This window comes from Vipera ursinii, assembly GCF_947247035.1.
Source record: "Vipera ursinii genome assembly, chromosome: 12".
In the NCBI taxonomy this organism is placed as follows: domain Eukaryota; kingdom Metazoa; phylum Chordata; class Lepidosauria; order Squamata; family Viperidae; genus Vipera; species Vipera ursinii.
The window spans coordinates 8,445,111-8,463,399 of record NC_139525.1 but is presented as its reverse complement, the minus strand read 5'-3'; the positions used below and the strand labels follow the sequence as shown (position 1 = coordinate 8,463,399).

The 18,289-nt window shown below is 41.3% G+C and overlaps 1 protein-coding gene across 1 annotated transcript in view; it reads left to right on the top strand.

Annotated features, from left to right (window-relative positions):
* Positions 1 to 703: 703 nt before the first annotated feature.
* NOX1 (NADPH oxidase 1) overlaps positions 704 to 18,289 on the top strand; it is a gene marked incomplete at both ends in the record, with an annotated part of 18,436 nt that continues 850 nt past the window's right edge. Inside the window, 12 exons of the mRNA XM_083371818.1 lie at positions 704 to 748; positions 6,222 to 6,317; positions 7,414 to 7,524; positions 8,168 to 8,252; positions 9,987 to 10,129; positions 10,720 to 10,901; positions 12,770 to 12,908; positions 14,062 to 14,154; positions 15,050 to 15,285; positions 15,600 to 15,762; positions 16,913 to 17,059; positions 17,956 to 18,080. Coding sequence (XP_083227944.1) covers positions 704 to 748; positions 6,222 to 6,317; positions 7,414 to 7,524; positions 8,168 to 8,252; positions 9,987 to 10,129; positions 10,720 to 10,901; positions 12,770 to 12,908; positions 14,062 to 14,154; positions 15,050 to 15,285; positions 15,600 to 15,762; positions 16,913 to 17,059; positions 17,956 to 18,080 — 1,565 coding nt within the window. The remainder of the gene's footprint in view (positions 749 to 6,221; positions 6,318 to 7,413; positions 7,525 to 8,167; positions 8,253 to 9,986; positions 10,130 to 10,719; positions 10,902 to 12,769; positions 12,909 to 14,061; positions 14,155 to 15,049; positions 15,286 to 15,599; positions 15,763 to 16,912; positions 17,060 to 17,955; positions 18,081 to 18,289) is intronic.

Below are 18,289 nucleotides of genomic sequence, written 5' to 3'. Positions count from 1 at the left end.
AAAATTCTTTATTAGCAATTTGAAGAATTTACACAAATAATGAGCTGTCATAAGTTGTGACTATATCCTGTGGATAGCCTTGAGTTAGGCCAAACAGGAAAGAAAGAGTTAATTAGCAAGGCATATTCAAATGACTTGACAAATATTTAACACATATTTATATACTGTATGTGTGTGTGTGTGTGTGTGTAAATTTTTTGGATTGCAATCCAAAAAATTTACACAAATATGAGCAGTCACTGCTGTGACTACAGCCTGTGGATGGCCTTGGGTTAGGTATACATACACACACACACAAACATATATATATAAACAGGTTACAGAAAATACTTATTATACACAGACACATACACAATAAGGGGAGATGAAGTTTGATCACTGATAATTTTAGACCATGCTTGTGGTATTCCAATCAATATTTTTTTCCAAAATAAGGTGATTTTTCTTTTTTAATTACAAGTTTCCAAGAGACAAAAGACATTATTTCCTTTTCTTAACCCTGCAGGGAAAAACCCAGGTCAGCCTCCTAGGTTGGGCTGGACTTACGATGCTACATTTCCTCCCAAGACTAAATCAACAAAGAGAGAAAACTAGTTAAGGCTTTGCTAAGAAGCAGGAAGGACCAGCAGGATCAAGAGAAGCTGCTCCCAGTTCGGACCCAGACAAGGACTGGGCAAAAGCAACTGGTCTGTGAGAGTCCAGGATGGGGAACTGGGTCATCAACCACTGGTTTTCAGCCCTGGTGATCGTAAGTTCTGCTTCATTATATCTGGGTCTGGCTGGGAAGTTAGATAAAGAACAAAAAAGTCGGGCCAATACCTACTTCAGGAGCCCCCCTTTAATGTACAACAAATATATTATCTGAAAGAGGCTCCTGGTTTAACCTTAGTTAAGAAGAATGGGACCGGTTTCAACAGTTTAATAAACTTGGGATGGAGTAGCAAAGGCTGCTGCTGCCTGAAGTTCTAAAGTTCTACTCAAAGCTACACCAGGGTGAACAAACTTTGATGTTTAAGAGGTTTTTATTTACTTTAATTTTTTAGTTATTCTCCGTATCGATGGATCTATAGATAGAGATACATAGATAGATCAATATCTATGATGTCATCATGTGCTGGCCAATTTGGCTTAAACAGTTTACTTAATTTCTTAATTACTTAATTTCGTCGTGAATTTAATTTCGTTGTGAGTTACACAGTGACAATAAAGATATTCTATCTATTCTATTTTAGGGGGTTTTTTAGGTTTGGAAACTCTTAGTGCATTTAAAGAGTACTAAGACTATGTCATGTCTGTGTATCTGTCCGTCTGTCTGTCTGTCTGTCTGTCTGTCTATCTATCTATCATCTATCTATCTATCTATCTATCTATCTATCTATCTATCTATCTATCTATCCATCCATCCATATCTATCTATCTATCTATCTATCTATCTATCTATCTATCTATCTATCCATATCTATCTATCTATCTATCTATCTATCTATCTATCTATCTATCTATCTATCTATCTATCTATCTATCCATCCATCCATCCATCCATCTATCTCTTCTGTTTGGAAAGTGCCAGGAAATCATACTGTTGGTGATTGGCACCTCACGGCTGACAATAACCCCTGCTAGCCTTTCCTTTTGTCATTTGGTCTAATCAAACTCAACTCAGGTCTGAACCATCATCCCCACCCGTAGCAGTGGAGTTCTGAAAACTCTCCGTTTTTGAAAGAGCTATATATAAATGAAATATATTACCAAGGAGACTGTCCCCATCTTGTATCTCAAAGAGGATACAGGACAAGACTAAACCGTGAGAGCCATTTTGGTGTAGGAGTTGAAGGGCTTTTGGTTACAATCTGAGAGAAAGCGGCTTCTAGCTGGGTTTTTTTTTTATAGCCAGGAAACCTCGCTGGTCTTTGGGCTGTTCTGTCCTTCTCAGCCCACCCTACCTCACAGGATCGCTGTTGTAGAGAAAATAGGAGGTAGGAGCATTAGGTATGTACACTGCTTTGAGTTGGGTTGCCACAGAGATAAACAAACTGCGGTTACAAACTCGTGCGGTTCATCCCTGTAAGACTTTGAGGATTAGAAGGATCAACAAGGGAAGGCTGCATGTGCCTAGAAGAGAAGGTGACTTAGGAAATGGCAGGGATATTTTTAAAACTGAGATTTAAGACATTGCTTGTGGTACAGTCATCCTCTGATAGGCCCCCTTCTTCTACCGCATTCATTTTTCTGGCCTTTTCTGTCCGGTCTCTTGCGCTGAAGCCTCTTGGTGTCAGCGAGCTGAGCTTCTGCTTCTGCTAACTCTTTGTTGAAATTTGGGAGTGATAAAATAACAAAGCTCCGCGTATCTTCGAAGCATGGTGTAAATAAAACCAATAATCGTGTCAGTGACCTAGTTATTTTCATGAAGAGAATGAGAGAATTAGTCAACCATGAAGGATATGATACTACTTGGAGCCAAACTTTTGAGTCATGAAATGTAGTGAGAGGCAGATGTCTATCCAGACGATACAGGCAAATAGAAAAAGGACAACAGGGTTAAGGAGAGAGAGGGGGGGGATGGAGGGAAAGAGAAAGAGAGAGAGAGAGAGAGAGAGAGGGAGAGGGAGAGAGGGAGAGAGGGAGAGAGGGAGAGAGAGAGAGAGAGAGAGAGAGAGAGAGAGAGAGAGAGAGAGAGAGAGAGAGAGAGAGAGAGAGACTGTATGGGGATTTTGAATAGCTATTTAAAGGTGTCCCTCCTATTAAATAGATATTTTTTAAAAATCTCTGAGATCTTGTTGTGAGATCACAGCAAATATTGATCTATCCACTGTCTCCCCACTTTCTGGGAAGCCTGCTGGTTACAAGTAGTTCTCAGCTTACGATCATCTACTCCAGCCCCCTGCTTGGGCAGGAAACCTATACCATTTCAGACAAATGGTTGTCCAGTCTCTTCTTAAAAAGCTTCCAGCGTTGGAGCATTCACAGCTTCTGGAGGCAGGTTGTTCCACTGGTTAATTGTTCTAACTGTCAGGAAGTTTCTCCTTAGTTCTTGGTTGCTTCTCTCCTTGATTAGCTTCCATCCGTTGCTTCTTGTCCTGCTTTCAGGTGCTTTGGAGAATAGCTTGACTCCCTTTTCTTTGGGGCAGCCCCTGAGATACTGGAACACTGCTATCATGTCACCCCTCACCCTTCTCTTCATTAAACTAGACATACCCAATTCCAGCAACCGTTCCTTATATGTTTTCGCCTCCAGTCCCCTGATCATCTTTGCCCCATTTTATGACAATTCTTGTCACAGTTGTTAGGCGAATCACTGCAGTTGTTCAGTTAGTAACGGTTGTTAGGTGACTTTGGCTTCCCCGCTGACTTTGTTCATCAGAAGGTTGCAAAAGAGGATCACATGATCCGGGACACTGCAACGGTCATAAATATGAACCAGTTGCCGAGCATCTGAATTTTGATCCTGCGACCATGGGGATGCTGCAACGGTTGTAAGTGTGAAAAAAAAAGGTCATCAGTCAATTATTTCAGTGCTGTTGTTAATTTTGAACCGTCACCAAACGAAGTTTTGTGAGTCGAGGACTAGCTGTATTAGAAAAACATTGAGAATCTGCTCTTCTACATGTTGCTGAAGTACAACTCTTAGCAGCCCGGAAAGGGCCTGGGCAAATAACTGAGGAATGCTGGGAGTTTGAACCACCCTGAAGCATTGCAGATGTTTCTTCCAAATGATGGGAGACGTTTACCCTGAAAGTAACAATGATGATGTTATCCATTCAGACTCTTGGCGATCTTAGGGGCTAGGTCTCTCCACATCTCCTGATCTAGAACTACTTCTATGAGTTTTCCTATATTCTGCTGGTGTCAGATCTTGAAGGCAGAACACTTAAAAGATATGAGCATAACAATTAGTGTTCCTAGCTCCGTCTCCCAGGATGTCTTTATTTGACCTATTGAATTTCAAAGTTGGCGCCTCTATTTTATTCTAGCTCTCAGGTACAGAGTTAATATATGGCTTTGTGGTGGGTAAAAATTGAGTCTTGTAAACAACAGCATTCAGAGAAAGCTAGGTGTGTGTGTATGTATATGTATGTATGTATGTGTATATATATGTATGTATATATATATACGGTATGTTTTAAGTGTTTGTTAAGTATGTTAGCAACCCAAAAAATTTACACACACACACACATATATGTATATATATATATACACACACACAAACATATATATAAAGGTTCCCCCGCACACACGTGCTAGTCGTTTCCAACTCTAGGGGCCAGTGCTCATCTCCATTTCAAAGCCGAAGAGCCAGTGCTTGTCCGAGGACGTCTCCGTGGTCCTGTGGCCAGCATGACTAGACACCAAAGGCACACGGAACGCTGTTACCTTCCCACTGTAGTGGTCCCTATTTTTCTACTTGCATTTTTACGTGCTTTCAAACTGCTAGGTTGGCAGAAGCTGGATATATATATATATATATATATATATATATATATATATATATATATATATACGCCATGCAAATACAGCCACAGTATTGCTGCAACTGTGACACCAGGGTTGTGTGGTGTGTTATTAGAACAGTAGGGTGCCATATATTTAGGTATGATTTTTTTTCTTCTTTTTTTGTAGCAATGTATTTTTTCCCCTTTGCTCACTTCCTCATACTTTACAATGCAGGAATATATTCTGGCAAAGGTTTGTCAAACCAATTTTTAAAAAAGTATTTCCTCTTCTTTTAAAGTTATGAACTTCTGTTCATGTTAGGCTCCATGGGCTGGATGGGGAAATAAGTTAATGGTTCATGGAAGGATTTTAAAGTTTGCCTAGAAAGATTCAGGACCATTTCGTTAATGATTTTAATGAAATTTGCATTCGTTCTGGTAAGTAGGTAAGCACCTTAGATAACGTAAAGAGGTTTTTGCAGAAAAATAAAACGGCTTCCTCCTCAGATGATCTAACTAGGGAAAGAAGATATAGAAAGAAAAAAATATTGCAAATTTTTGTCCTTCCGGTCTCTCCATTTTGATTAAGAATTATCTGTATTTTGTCCAGGAGCAGAGGATTTTATTTTACGTATTTCTGAGAGATTAAAAAATGACTTCCAGGAGTTTACAGCATAAAAAAAAATGAAAACCAATAAATGCACACAACAGTTAGAGGAAAAAACCCCCCAATAAAAACCTTTTTTTTAAAAAAGACTGGAAAACATTATATGGACTTTTTGTTGAAAGAAGAAAAGACTGAATTGATAATTTATGGATTGGGGACTAAAAAACATTAAAGGGGAAAGAGTAAGATGACAACTATTTAATAAAAAGAAAGGTGGAAATCATAATCCTTCCTTCCTTCCTTCCTTCCTTCCTTCCTTCCTTCCTTCCTTCCTTCCTTCCTTCCTTCCTTCCTTCCTTCCTTCCTTCCCTTCTCATGTACTTACTTTTCCTCTAATTTTTATATTTTTTATTGTATTCAAAAGATCTAAACTAAATAAATACATTTTAAAAATGTACAAAAACCTGCTATTATGTTGCCATATAACAATTGGCAAAACGTTGGCCATACGTTACCCCAAAAGGATGCTTACGGTAATATATGTAGATCTCTTCCTAGGTAATGCTCACACAGAGAAGGCCTCCTCAGGGTACCGTCAGCTAGGCAATGTCGGCTGGCGACCCCCAGGGGGAGGGCCTTCTCTGTGGGAGCACCAACCCTATGGAATCAGCTCCCCCCTGAGCTTCGGATAGCCCAAAACCTCCAATCCTTTCGCCGCGGCCTCAAAACACACCTGTTCCACCAAGCTGACCTAGACTGACAGGCATTTCAATTAATTTATATTTAGTATTTTTAATTCATTTTAAAATTCTCTAATTTTTATTGCACTGATGTTCTCAATTTTCATTTTATCTTGATTTATGTACTTATTATATGTTGTATTGTGAGCCGCCCTGAGTCCTTCAGGAGATAGGGCGGGATATAAATCCCATCAATAAATAAATAAATAAATAATGCTAAAAATTGTTTAGCTCAGTTGTGACTATCTGAATCCAGGCAAGAAAACAATTCATAGTTGGTGTGTTATCATGCACACTATGGTGTCTTTTCAAATAATGCTTAATATACGGTAGATGATCTGATTTCAAAATATTCCTAAATGTAATTATCTTCCTTGTCACTAAATGGCTGATACTGTAAAACTCAACACATGAAACATTTCCGCCCCCCCCGTTCTTCCTTAGGCTGCTTGGTTAGCATTGAATATATACCTTTTTGTGACATATTTCCTGATATTTGAGAGAAGTGAGCAGTACTACTACACCAGACAGATTCTTGGGGTGAGTATCATTTTGATAAGCTTTTGATCTCCGTAATGTAGAAATAAAGAATCTTTAACCAAACTGGAAAAAAAACCACCTCATAGTTCTTAACAGGATTAAATTGTATTTATATTTATGTTGACGTATGCAGGTAGTCCTCAATTTACAAACACAATTGAGCCCAAACTTCCCATTGCTAAGCAAGAGAGTTGTGGAGTGAGTTTTGCCGCATTTTACGACCCAGTAGTAAAACGTAGCAGTTGCAGTTGTATTAAATGGGTTAAATTCTTTAGTTTTGGCTTGTCCCTCAACTCCTTTGTCCTGGCCGATTGTTGCACTCCATTTAAAGTCCTTGTTCATTCCTCATTATATATATATAAAAAAGAGGAACAAACAACCACATGCTTCTCCCAGAAGAAGGAAGCAGAAGCCACCAGCCTGATGATGACATACATACATACATATATATATATGTATGGGGCCTTGAAAGGGGCCTTGAAAGGCTTCAAGAAATGTTATGATTTAAATCTTGAGTTACATCTTCGGGGGGGGGGTGTCCGTGGCCATGGTCCATGGCTCCAAAAGGTATTTAAAGGGGGCCCATGTTGATGAAAGGTTGAAGCACTGGATTACAGTAACATAGCCAGTTCCAAGGAAGGAAGGAAGGAAGGAAGGAAGGAAGGAAGGAAGGAAGGAAGGAAGGAAGGAAGGAAGGAAGGAAGGAAGGAAGGAAGGAAGGAGGAAGGAGGGAGGGAGGGAGGGAAGGAGGGAAGGAAGGAGGGAAGGAAGGAGGGAGGGAAGGAGGGAGGAGGAAGAAAGGATCACATTCTAAGGAGGAAGGCAAGACAACAACATAGCCCAGAACTGGATCCGACTCAGAGAGAGTAAAGACAGCCATTCCCTAGAATTTCCCAGGGTACATCCGTTAGGGTCAGAATAGTAAAGGTTTTGTCTGACAAGATTCTGTCTCTGCAGTGTACACAAATAAAAAACTGAACATTGGCTGCATTGTTTTACTGTGTGACATTCTTGGGCTAGGCCTGACAATATTCCTGCTTTACTATAGCATATAAAACGAGGCCAAAATGTTCTTCTCTTCTCTTTGCCTTTGCAGTCTGCCTTGGCTTGGGCTCGGGCTTCGGCCAAGTGCCTGAACTTCAATAGTATGTTGATCCTTCTGCCCATTTGCCGGAATCTCCTCTCCTTCGTGAGAGGCACCTGTCGGGTGAGCAAGGGGCCGAGCCCAAGGGGGGTCTTCGGCTCACCGTGTGGCGTGCTTAAGTCCTAAATGTTGGGTGGGCACCGGGAATCCAGCCGATTGCTAAAATACGTTTTGTGGAAGATTACAAAGGGCATCATTTGCGTCTGGGTCCTGTTTCAAAAAGGCGAGGCGTCTCAATTTCGAAATTAAATGACAAGGAAATAAACGAGAGAATGAAAAATGGCTAGAATGTTGACCGTGGACAGCTCCGCAGATGGTTTCTTGGTCGCCATTCCATAAGCAGTGGGACTTGTTTTGTGGGATCTTGGGAACTACAGTTTAGCAAAATCTGAAAGGCCACAGAGAGCCTAGTCCTGGGATGAAACTCACTTAAAATTGTTTACAGGAGACAATCTGGGACCCAGAGACTATATGTAGTCCTTCAGTTCCTTTTCCGCTCTCTTTCCAATCGGAAGCTAGAAAAGTTTTCCAACACAATGTCTCAAAACACAGGCATGGGAGAGAGAAATATGTCTTGAAGTCCAACCTGTGGCCAGGAATGCTGGCTAGATGGGGCTGGCCCTGATCCAGCAGGCCTATCCTCATTTTTTATTCTCCTACAGCTGAACAGTTTGGCTGTTCCTGACTTTTTGCTTTATCAATTCAGTATTGCAGGCGCACCATGAGGCGGCAGCTGGATCATAACCTGGCCTTCCATAAACTGGTGGCTTATATGATTGCTCTTCATACAGGTAAACAGAAACACCTGGGAAGTTCTAAAGAATTCTGTGGAAAAGAAATGAATTGCGATATGATGATGCTGCCGTGCAAATTCTGCCCTTAAATTTACAGCAGAAGTGTGTAAAACTGGAGCTGGCCTTTGTGATGTCACGGTGCATCTTCCATTGTTTTGGTGTTGTGGTGGGGATGAGCACGGAGGCCTGTGTCAATATCACTTTCTCCATAACTACATATTTGCAGGCTATGGTATGTTCTGCATTCACATCACATGCTGAACACCGGTTTGCTTAATCGTGGGTCCATTGAAAACATCACCATTGATTGGGCTCAGCCAAGACACTGACCTATCAATCCTGATTTGTGTCTGGGTTCAGAGTTCACACGACTTAATAAGCCACAGAAAGGAAACCACGTTACAGCTTAAAGTGCTGGCTGAGTCCCACCTCGGTGCTTTAAAAAGAGAGAAGAGAAGTTCCAGAGAGAAGTTCTCTTGAAGATGGGCTCCAACACAAATCCAAAAGCTTGGAAGAATAAAACTTGGGTCCCGGGGACCGACCCAGATTGGATCCTGCAACATTATCCTGGGACACGTATATTCGCCTTCCTTCGTTAAAAAAGAGACTTCCTAAAAATCAAATTTGAAAACTTGGGTGTTTTTTTTTTACACTTCTGAGTGCCTCTTTGTACTCAAAACTCGGTGTTACTCATTGTCATTTCCTTTTCAGAACTAACAGGATTTGAACATTTTCACATAGATAGATAGATAGATAGATAGATAGATAGATAGATAGATAGATAGATAGATAGACAGACAGACAGATAATAGATAGATAGATAGATAGATAGATAGATAGATAGATAGATAGATAGATGATAGACAGATAGATAGATAGACAGACAGACAGATAATAGATAGATGGATAGATAGATAGACAGTCAGATAGACAGATAGATAGATAGATAGACAGATAATAGATAGATAGATGATAGATAGATAGATAGATAGATAGATAGATAGACACAGACAGATAATAGATAGATGGATAGATAGATAGATAGATAGATAGTCAGATAGATAGATAGATAGACAGACAGATAATAGATAGATAGATAGATAGATAGATAGATAGATAGATAGATAGATAGATAGATAGATAGATAGATAATAGACAGACAGACAGACAGATAGACAGACAGACAGATAGATAGATAACCTTTATTGTCATTTTTTTTACTGTGGGGACAATGGCACACATTAAAAATGAAATTTAGTTGCATGCTCTCAAAGTCAACACATACATCACACACATTTAAACATACCTTATACAACATATGTATAGACCTGCACCCTTACATATAAGTAACATATAAATATCAATCACTGTCCATCTTGAATACATAACAGAAGGAGGAAGCTTTAGAGTTAACAAAGTTAATGCTGTACGGAACGAAACCGTGACTGAATCTGGATGTTCTGCTTCGGATTCAGTCAGAGTTTTGTTCCACTTCTGAGTGCCCCTTTGTACTCAAAACCCAGTATTACTCACTGTCATTTCCTTTTCAGAACTAACAGGACTTGAACATTTTCACTTGTGCACTTTCAAGTCTTAGTTCAAATAATTGTACATTATGATTTAAATATGTGGGTTCTTAAGAGGTTTTGCAGTCAATCCACAGTCTGTGGTGGTGGGTTTTTTTTGTTTGTTTCTGATTCAATACATGGTTTACCTTGTGCTCTCTTCAAGCGATTCACATCATTGCTCACTTGTGCAACATTGAGTGGTACATTGACGCTCAGCAAAAAAACGATCACAGCTTGCCTTCCATCTTATCCCACCTGCATAAGACGGAGAGTATGTGGTTAAATCCTATCCGTTCCAACTCTACCGTAAGTGTGTCACTGAATCAGGAATTTACTTCTAAAAATAAAATTGCTTGGGCTTACAACCGATGGAGAGCTCTTGGCTAACTAAGTATGATGGTAACTGGAACCTCTTGATTTTATCTGTAATGTTGGCTGTGGAATTTAGTAGGATAATCTGTGCTTTTTTAACCTGGATTAAAAAACATGAGACTTGTTTGACACCCAACTTCCTTGACAGTCTGTTTTTCCCCCATGTCTTTTGCTGGGTTACATTGGGTTGATATTCTAATTTTCTTTTACCTTTCGAAGATTTATGTCTTAAATATCTGCACTGAACAGTAATTTTTTAAAAAGAAGATGCCGTTTTAAAGTCTTGTTTTAAATTTTTTGGTGAGCTGCCTTGGATATGGTTAAAAATGGACCTGCTGTGTTTCAGCGATGATTTTTAAGGATGTTTGATTTTATTCTGTTACAATTTTGTTATATGGGCCAGATTTCCTAAATATTATAGGATTGAAATTCCCTATGTTGGAAGGATCCTAGGTTGTGGAATACACCCTGGGGACAATGATCTATTATGCCTTTGTGTAACTTCACCTTGCTGGCTCTTGCAGATTCCTTTATTCGTAGCCTTCACCACCATTCCTGGCCTGACGGGTGTGATCATCACTTTGGCACTCATTCTCATGATCACTTCTTCCATGGAACAAATCCGCAGAAGCTATTTTGAAGTCTTCTGGTATACCCATCATCTTTTTGTCATCTATTTTGCTGGCCTCGTCATCCATGGCATCGCGTAAGACACCAATGCTTTTAACATATAGCAGGATGGGCTAATTACACACACACACACACACACACACACACACACACACACACACACACACAGAGTGAGAGAGAGAAACACACACAAGATGGGTTAATTATTTATACAAACAAATACATATATGTATGCAGTGCTTTTTTTGTAAAAGAAAAAGGTGCCGGAACTCACATATGTCATACAACCAGCCTTGCCTACCCTACAAGGTTCCATCCAAAAAAGGTGCCGGAACTCCGTTCTGAGCGTTCTGTGAGAAAAAAAGCCCTGTATGTATGTGTACACACACACACACAATTTTGATTGAAAATTTTAGCAACTTTAATAAAAGAGCTAAGAAAAATTAAAGGGGAAGAAAAAAAAGAAGAAAGGGAAAGGGAGAGAGAGAAAAAGCAAGAGTGTAGAAGAAAAACAGAAAAGAGATATAAAGATGAATTAGTAAGATGGGTTAATTCTGATGCACCTGGCTCTTTTTTAACTGGGTGAGAAGAGAGAATGGAATGGAATGGAATGGAATGGAATAGAGTTTGAAGGGACCTTGGAGGTCTTCTAGTCCAGCCCCCTGCTCAAGCAAGAGAACCTATATCATCTCAGACAAGTGATTGTCCAGTCTCTTCTTGAAAATCTCCGGTGATGGAGCACCCACGATTTCTGGAGGCAGGTTGTTCCACTAGTAGATTGTCCTCGCTGTCAGGAAGTTTCTCCTTAATTCCAGGTTGCTTCTGTCTTTGGTCAGTTTCCAACCATTGTTTCTCGTCCTGCCCTCTGGTGCTCTGGTGAACAACCTGGCCCCCTTTTCCTTTTGTTAGGCTTCTTCTTTTTTCACCTTCGTTTTATTTTATAGTTACGCAATATTTTTATTATATAATAATTTTAAAATTGTTACAAAAGCATGGTCTTGTTTGAATCCCGTGGTATTTATACAGTGTTGACTGAGGATTATTAAATATCTGATCTTTAGCTAAATCCTTAAAAACAAAGACGTTTACATTAATAGGAGCCATGGTTTCTAAAATGTTAATGTTGGTGTTTAAATGTTATATCTGAAGCTAAATGTGGCATTAATAAACAGCTGCAAAATACATTCGGTTCTTGAATGATTACAGATATCGGCGTTTTGAAAGCTGTGTTTGGTTAAGCTGATACTTGCCTGTGACACATCATTCAGAACAACGCATGCAACAGTTTCACCGCAATATAAGCAGCCAATGTAAATATGTGACATAGCCAGTAATTGTATGTGGAATTCCTCCCACCCCAAAGAGCAATGAATGAAGGATTGTGGGCTTTTAGAAACTTCTGGAAGTCTCAGCTCCAGTATCTCTTAGGGGGAAAAAAATACAGAACAAGAGGGAGAGGTGTGTCAAGGACAAAGGATCAGATCATATGTTAAGTAGCACTTCAGAAGATTTAGTGCTCAAGCATAAAGAATGTAGTCAAGGAAAATTCAACACTAAACTGATGCCAGATAAGGGCCCATGGCATTCAAGAAGGGTTGGACTTAGTCCAGGGGTGTCAAACTGCCGGCCCGTGGGCCAGATGTGTCTTGGCGAAACCGCACCCCCCCATTGCTGGGAATAAAAAAAAAAAGTTGCGATACATCGTGACACATCACGTGACGTTGCAAGTTTGACACCCCTGACTTAGACTGTTTGTGGGAATGTAACGATTCTAGGCTGAGGACTTGTTTAACTCTGCCCTCCGCCTTCTCTTTTACAGGGTAAGGGTGAGCATGAGGTATTGTCACAGCAAGCCACTTTCTCCCACTCTTTAGCCACTGAATCCCTTTTGGGATTTCTCCTGGGAAAGGCGACAATTTAGAGGGTGCCCTTTTGTGTCCACAGAGGTCTTGTTCGTGGGCAAACAGCCGAAAGCCTGATGAAGAATAACCCCCAACAGTGTGCACCTCACCCTACCCAGTGGGGCCACAACAGCAGCCATCCCTATTGTGAAGTGCCGGAGTTTGGGAGTATTCCGGCTGAGGTGAGCACATCCTTGGTGTTAGTCTGTGCTGCGATGGAAGTTAGTGAGGAGGTGGATTGCCAGGAGGGAGGTATGCATTCTAGAGGAGTGTGTGAGAGAAAGAGGGTGAAGGCAGCCCTCCCTTAATAGTTCCCAGAGTATATCGTAAATGCAGATAGAAGTCTTTAGTCTGGCGGGATTCTGTCTATGGGTATGAAACAATAACGACCTCAGCTTGGAAGAATCACCCAATGTTGTTTTTGATTTCGGGCCTGAGTGCAGCACCTGAGAAGGATTCAGGAGATAGTTTTGTATGCAGCCACTTTATCTTGGGAAAGAACCTGCCCTTCTCTTGGTCACGGGATAGCCATGATTTGAGAGAAATGGAAAAAGCTAATGTAGTGAAAGAGAAATGAGTCCTAAAATGGGCATGCTTCAGTTTGTGGAAAGTCTTGTAATCCTATCCCTATCCCATGAAAGAAGACCTCGTGAGAATTTTTGCTTTGGGTTGGTTGAGCCAGAAACCAAAGCCGGGCATCAAGCCCACCAAGAGCCTTGGTGGAGCAGTGGGCTAATGCCTCCTTAAGTAACACCAGCTGCCTGCAATTAGTGCAAGTTCGCATCCCACCAGGCTCAAGGTTGACTCAGCCTTCCATCCTTCCGAGGTAGGTAAAATGAGGACCCAGATTGTTGGGGGCAATTAAGCTGACTTTGTAATAATGCCGCTTGAGGGGGGCCGAAAGCCCTACTAAGCAGGCATATACATAGAATGAAGGCTATTGCTAAGCACATTGATTTGTCCTTTAAATTGTAAGCCGCCCTGAGTCTTCGGAGAAGGGCGGGATATAAATGGGAATAAAAAAAAAATTGGGCTGGAGGTTAACTGAAACTTCATCCACCCATCCCCGTCCCCAAAGCTGGAGTTCCTATTACACTAAACGTAGCTATAGCTTGATTGGGGCTTGACGAGTTGTAAAATCGTGGTTTGCGGCTCGGTAGGTTGGGCAAACCCAGGCAATTATGGTCAAAAGCAAGCTGTGGTTTAACATAATGCATGAATTCAGCATAAGGAATTACAGTATGTGGAATTCTGGAGAGAGAAAGGTCAGGAAAAGTCTCACTTTTCTGCAGGATGGTCTGTCTTATTGTACTCTACTTGGTTCTTTCTTTTCAGTCCTGGAAGTGGGTGCTGGCACCTATTATTCTCTATGCGTTTGAGCGAGCGCTAAGGATTTGGCGTTCTTGCCAGAAAGTGGTTATTACAAAGGTAGGTCTGTCTCCAAATCTTCTCACCAGCTTTGTCCTAAATACAATTAAGGGAGAGAGAGAGAGAGAGAGAGACAGACAGACAGACAGACACACTGAGATCTAAAATTTATTTTTATTTTTTATTTTTTTTATTTTAATCCCATTTATATCCCGCCCTTCTCCGAAGACTCAGGGCGGCTTACAATCTAAGAAGCACAAATCAAATGTGCTTAGCAGTAGCCTTCATTCTATGTATATGCCTGCTTATTAGGGCTTTCGCTCCCCACCCCCAAAGCGGCATTATTACAAAGTCAGCTTATTGCCCCCAACAATCTGGGTCCTCATTTTACCTACCTCGGAAGGATGGAAGGCTGAGTCAACCTTGAGCCTGCACTAATTGCAGGCAATGGCTAAAATGTTTTTGACTAAGACTGGATAGAAAAACAAAATCCGGCACCCTGATTGCACTTTATTTCCCCTCCTTCTCATTCCGTGAAATAGGAGGTGTTTTCAAACATTAACCGGGGGTGACCTGGGCTTAAGAACTGCTTTAGCCTCTTTCTGCCTAAGCGGTGGATCCTGCCTACTTCTGGCAAGGTCAGCTTCCTTGACTCTTTACATCCAATGTCATGGCGTTGATTAAGGTGTTGAAAGGATGTTGAGGAGAGCCAGGTTTTTTTAAACCCAGCCATGGGATGTCACTGAGGGACTAATGGGAGAATTACTCTGTCCAGTCTCCAGGAGGAGGCAGGCCTGTGTTGCAGCATCAGAGAAGAGTCAGGAAGGGATCAATCTCTCTTCTTTGCAGGTCTACACAGGATGGGGAGAGGACATCGTATATGGAGAGTGGAATTCACCGCATCCCCACTGGGGCAAGGGTTAGGGTTTGCTCACTTTGGAAATCTTGTCTCCAGGTCATCTTGCATCCCTCCAGAGTACTGGAAATTCAGATGTGCAAGACAGGTTTCAGCATGGAAATCGGACAGTACGTGTTCCTCAACTGCCCCGCCATCTCCTATCTAGAGTGGCATCCATTCACTCTCACCTCTGCCCCAGAGGAAAACTTCTTCTCTGTCCACATTCGGGGAGCAGGTGACTGGACGGAGGCCTTGACTGACACCTTGCAGCAGCCAAGCTCACCAATGCCCAGGTGAGCAGAGATGGCAGCAGGAGTAGCTGTGGCTGGCCTCACCTTAATTTCGTGAATGTCCCTATGGGATCAGCTTGCAAATGTATGATGTATCACAGTTAATATTTCATTTCAAGAAATATTTCATTATTAAAGAATTAATAATATTGTTTGGTCAAAAACATTAAAATATATTTGAAAAGTCCCAGCTGGTCCAATTTGTGGAAGTAAGCTCTTCTGGATGTTTTATAGCATGGCTGGCATCAGCTTGGCTTTTTGTAATCTATGAGAGTGGGGAAAAACCCTAAATAAATACTGTTTTCTCATCTTTTCAGGATTATGGTGGATGGCCCTTTTGGCACAGCCAGTGAGGATGTCTTCCAGTATGAGGTGGCCATGTTGGTGGGAGCTGGGATTGGGGTGACTCCCTTTGCTTCAGTATTGAAATCCATCTGGTACAAGTTCAAACATGGTGACCAGGATCTTCAAACCAGAAAGGTAAACTCAGTTCGCTTCTCTTCAACCTGTTTACAAGATGTCTGTAAGGTACAGTCATAAAACAGTTCTTGCAGGCTTAGGCTAGATACAGGGGTAGGCAACCGTGGCTCTTTTATGACTCATGGACTTCAACTCCCAGAATTCCTGAGCCAGCATGGCTCAGCTTAGAAACCTCTTCCTTTCCCCTCAGCGTGGCTGGCTCAAGGATTCTGGGAGTTGAAGTCCACGAGTCATAAAGCGGCCTAGGCCTAGGCCAGGGGTAGGCAACCTTGGCTCTTTTATGACTCATGGACTTCAACTCCCAGAATTCCTGAGCCAGCATGGCTCAGCTTGGAAACCTCTTCCTTTCCCCTCAGCGTGGCTGGCTCAAGGATTCTGGGAGTTGAAGTCCACGAGTCATAAAAGAGCCAAGGTTGCCTACCCTTGGGCTAGAATCAGCACATCGTATTTCTACAGAACGATAAAGACAGAGTTAGACATTGGGCTCTTCTATCTAGACTGTCAAAAATTCTCCATGATCAGGAATTTTCCCAGCCTTAACTTGCCGGAGACTGAAAGTGGAATCTGCAGCATTTGTTGATTTATTTATTAAATGTATATCCTACCCATCGCGCTACTAGTGTGACTCTGAAAGGCTTACAAAATAATAATAATAAAAGATAAACTAGGAAAGCAGTTAACCTTAATGAAATAAAGACTAAAAGACCCGATGCAAACATCTTCTCTATTACTCCACCAAGATTGCCTTCCATCCAAATTTTAGAATTTACTAGCACTGGGTTTACACAACCCGGCTTATGGATTTCAGTTGAACACTTATTGGGTTATGCACTTTCTACATGCCAAAGTTGAGGAGCTTTCATTGAGTTTCTTTGAGGCTTAGTGCGCTGTGAAAACTGAGTTTCTTTGGGGTTTGATGGTCAACATAAAAAGGGAAACCCATGCAGCAAGAAGGGCAAACATGCTGTGTGCCCCCCCAAAGTTGTACTTCTCTCTGATCTCAACATCTTTCAACTTTGTCTTGAAAAAACGAAAGGAAAGACCATATGTCAGCAGGGCATTCTGACTTAGAGGGTGAAAACTGGCATTTTAAAGCATGTTGTCATTTCCATCTTTTTTCTTTTCTTTTCTTTCTCCTGTGGGCTTCAAGATTTACTTCTACTGGATTTGCCGAGAAACGGGAGCGTTTGCCTGGTTCAAACAGCTCCTTTCCTCCTTGGAGCAAGAGATGGAGGGATCTGGTAGAGCAGATTTCCTAAGCTACCATCTCTACCTCACTGGCTGGAACAGAAGCATGGTGAGCTGGAGGGCGAATCTTTCTGAACCTTCTTATTCTTTGAAGATTGAGCTTCTTGACTTATCACTTGGCACTTTGAAGGAAGTCATCTGCATTTCATAGTCTTCTGTCTGAGCCGGAAATCCAGAACAAAAGTCATCGTTCAATGTTAGTTTGTTCAGTTGTTTTACCAGGCAAGTCAGATGTTGTTTTCACAGCTCAGAGTTATAGAACCTCTTAAAGATAAGATAAAGATAAAACTGGAGGTGAAAAGGCACATATTTGACTTCTAAAAGGAATCCAGCCAAGACTTCTGAGAAAGGGAATTCATATATGGGGCTTTACCACTGAGAAGGCCTATCCTACAATGTTCTCTAGGTTCTAGGTCTCTCTGAAGGAGCCTCCGAGATGTTCTTAGAAATAACCTTCAGGAAGAGCCGGCATACAAATAAAGTACCGATAGTCCTCCACTTAAAACCACAAATGGGACCAGAATATCCATGGCTAAGCATGGAAGTTGATAAGTGAGCCGTGTTCAATTTTACAACCTTTTTCAGCATGGTTATTAAGTGAATCCAGCTCCCTCCATTATCTTTGCTGGCTAAGTCAGCCAATTTTCTTTTATTAACCAGGATTTATAGCTTATTGAACAAAGACAGCGAGTTGCTTATTTAGCAAACCACAATGAAACAAATGAAAAGAGTTTACGTTTGTGTAAAACGTGCCGCTTAGCCGGTTTGCTTGGCTACGTGTTTATATGTAGAGGTTCATTAATTAGGTTATATTCCCATGAATGGTAGAGAACACCTTGACTCATTCCAAGACCTGGAAGATGCGTTTTAACAAACAGTTGAGGAGGTTGTTGGGACTGCTGTGCAATTTTGACTTTGGCCAACTTTTCTTCGTGGGGAAACTAGGTTGGCCATGCAGCGCTCCATTTTCAGAAGTCCACTGACATGGTGACAGGACTGAAGCAAAAAACCTCTTTTGGGAGACCCATGTGGAATAATGAATTTTCAACAGTGGCAGCCACACACGCCAGGTAAGAAATAGCTTTTAAACCAGGTAAAACTCCTTTCCGGTAGCAGTTCCTCTAAACAGCAATGATTTTTCAGAATTTCTGGAAGAAAGAAAAACTTCCCCATCATTGGCTACCTGAATTTGGAAAACTGGAAATGCAGTTCTGATGCCTGGAATTGAATGACCAGATGCTCTATCGCTGAGCTATGGTCTCCTCTCCAGGACATTGTG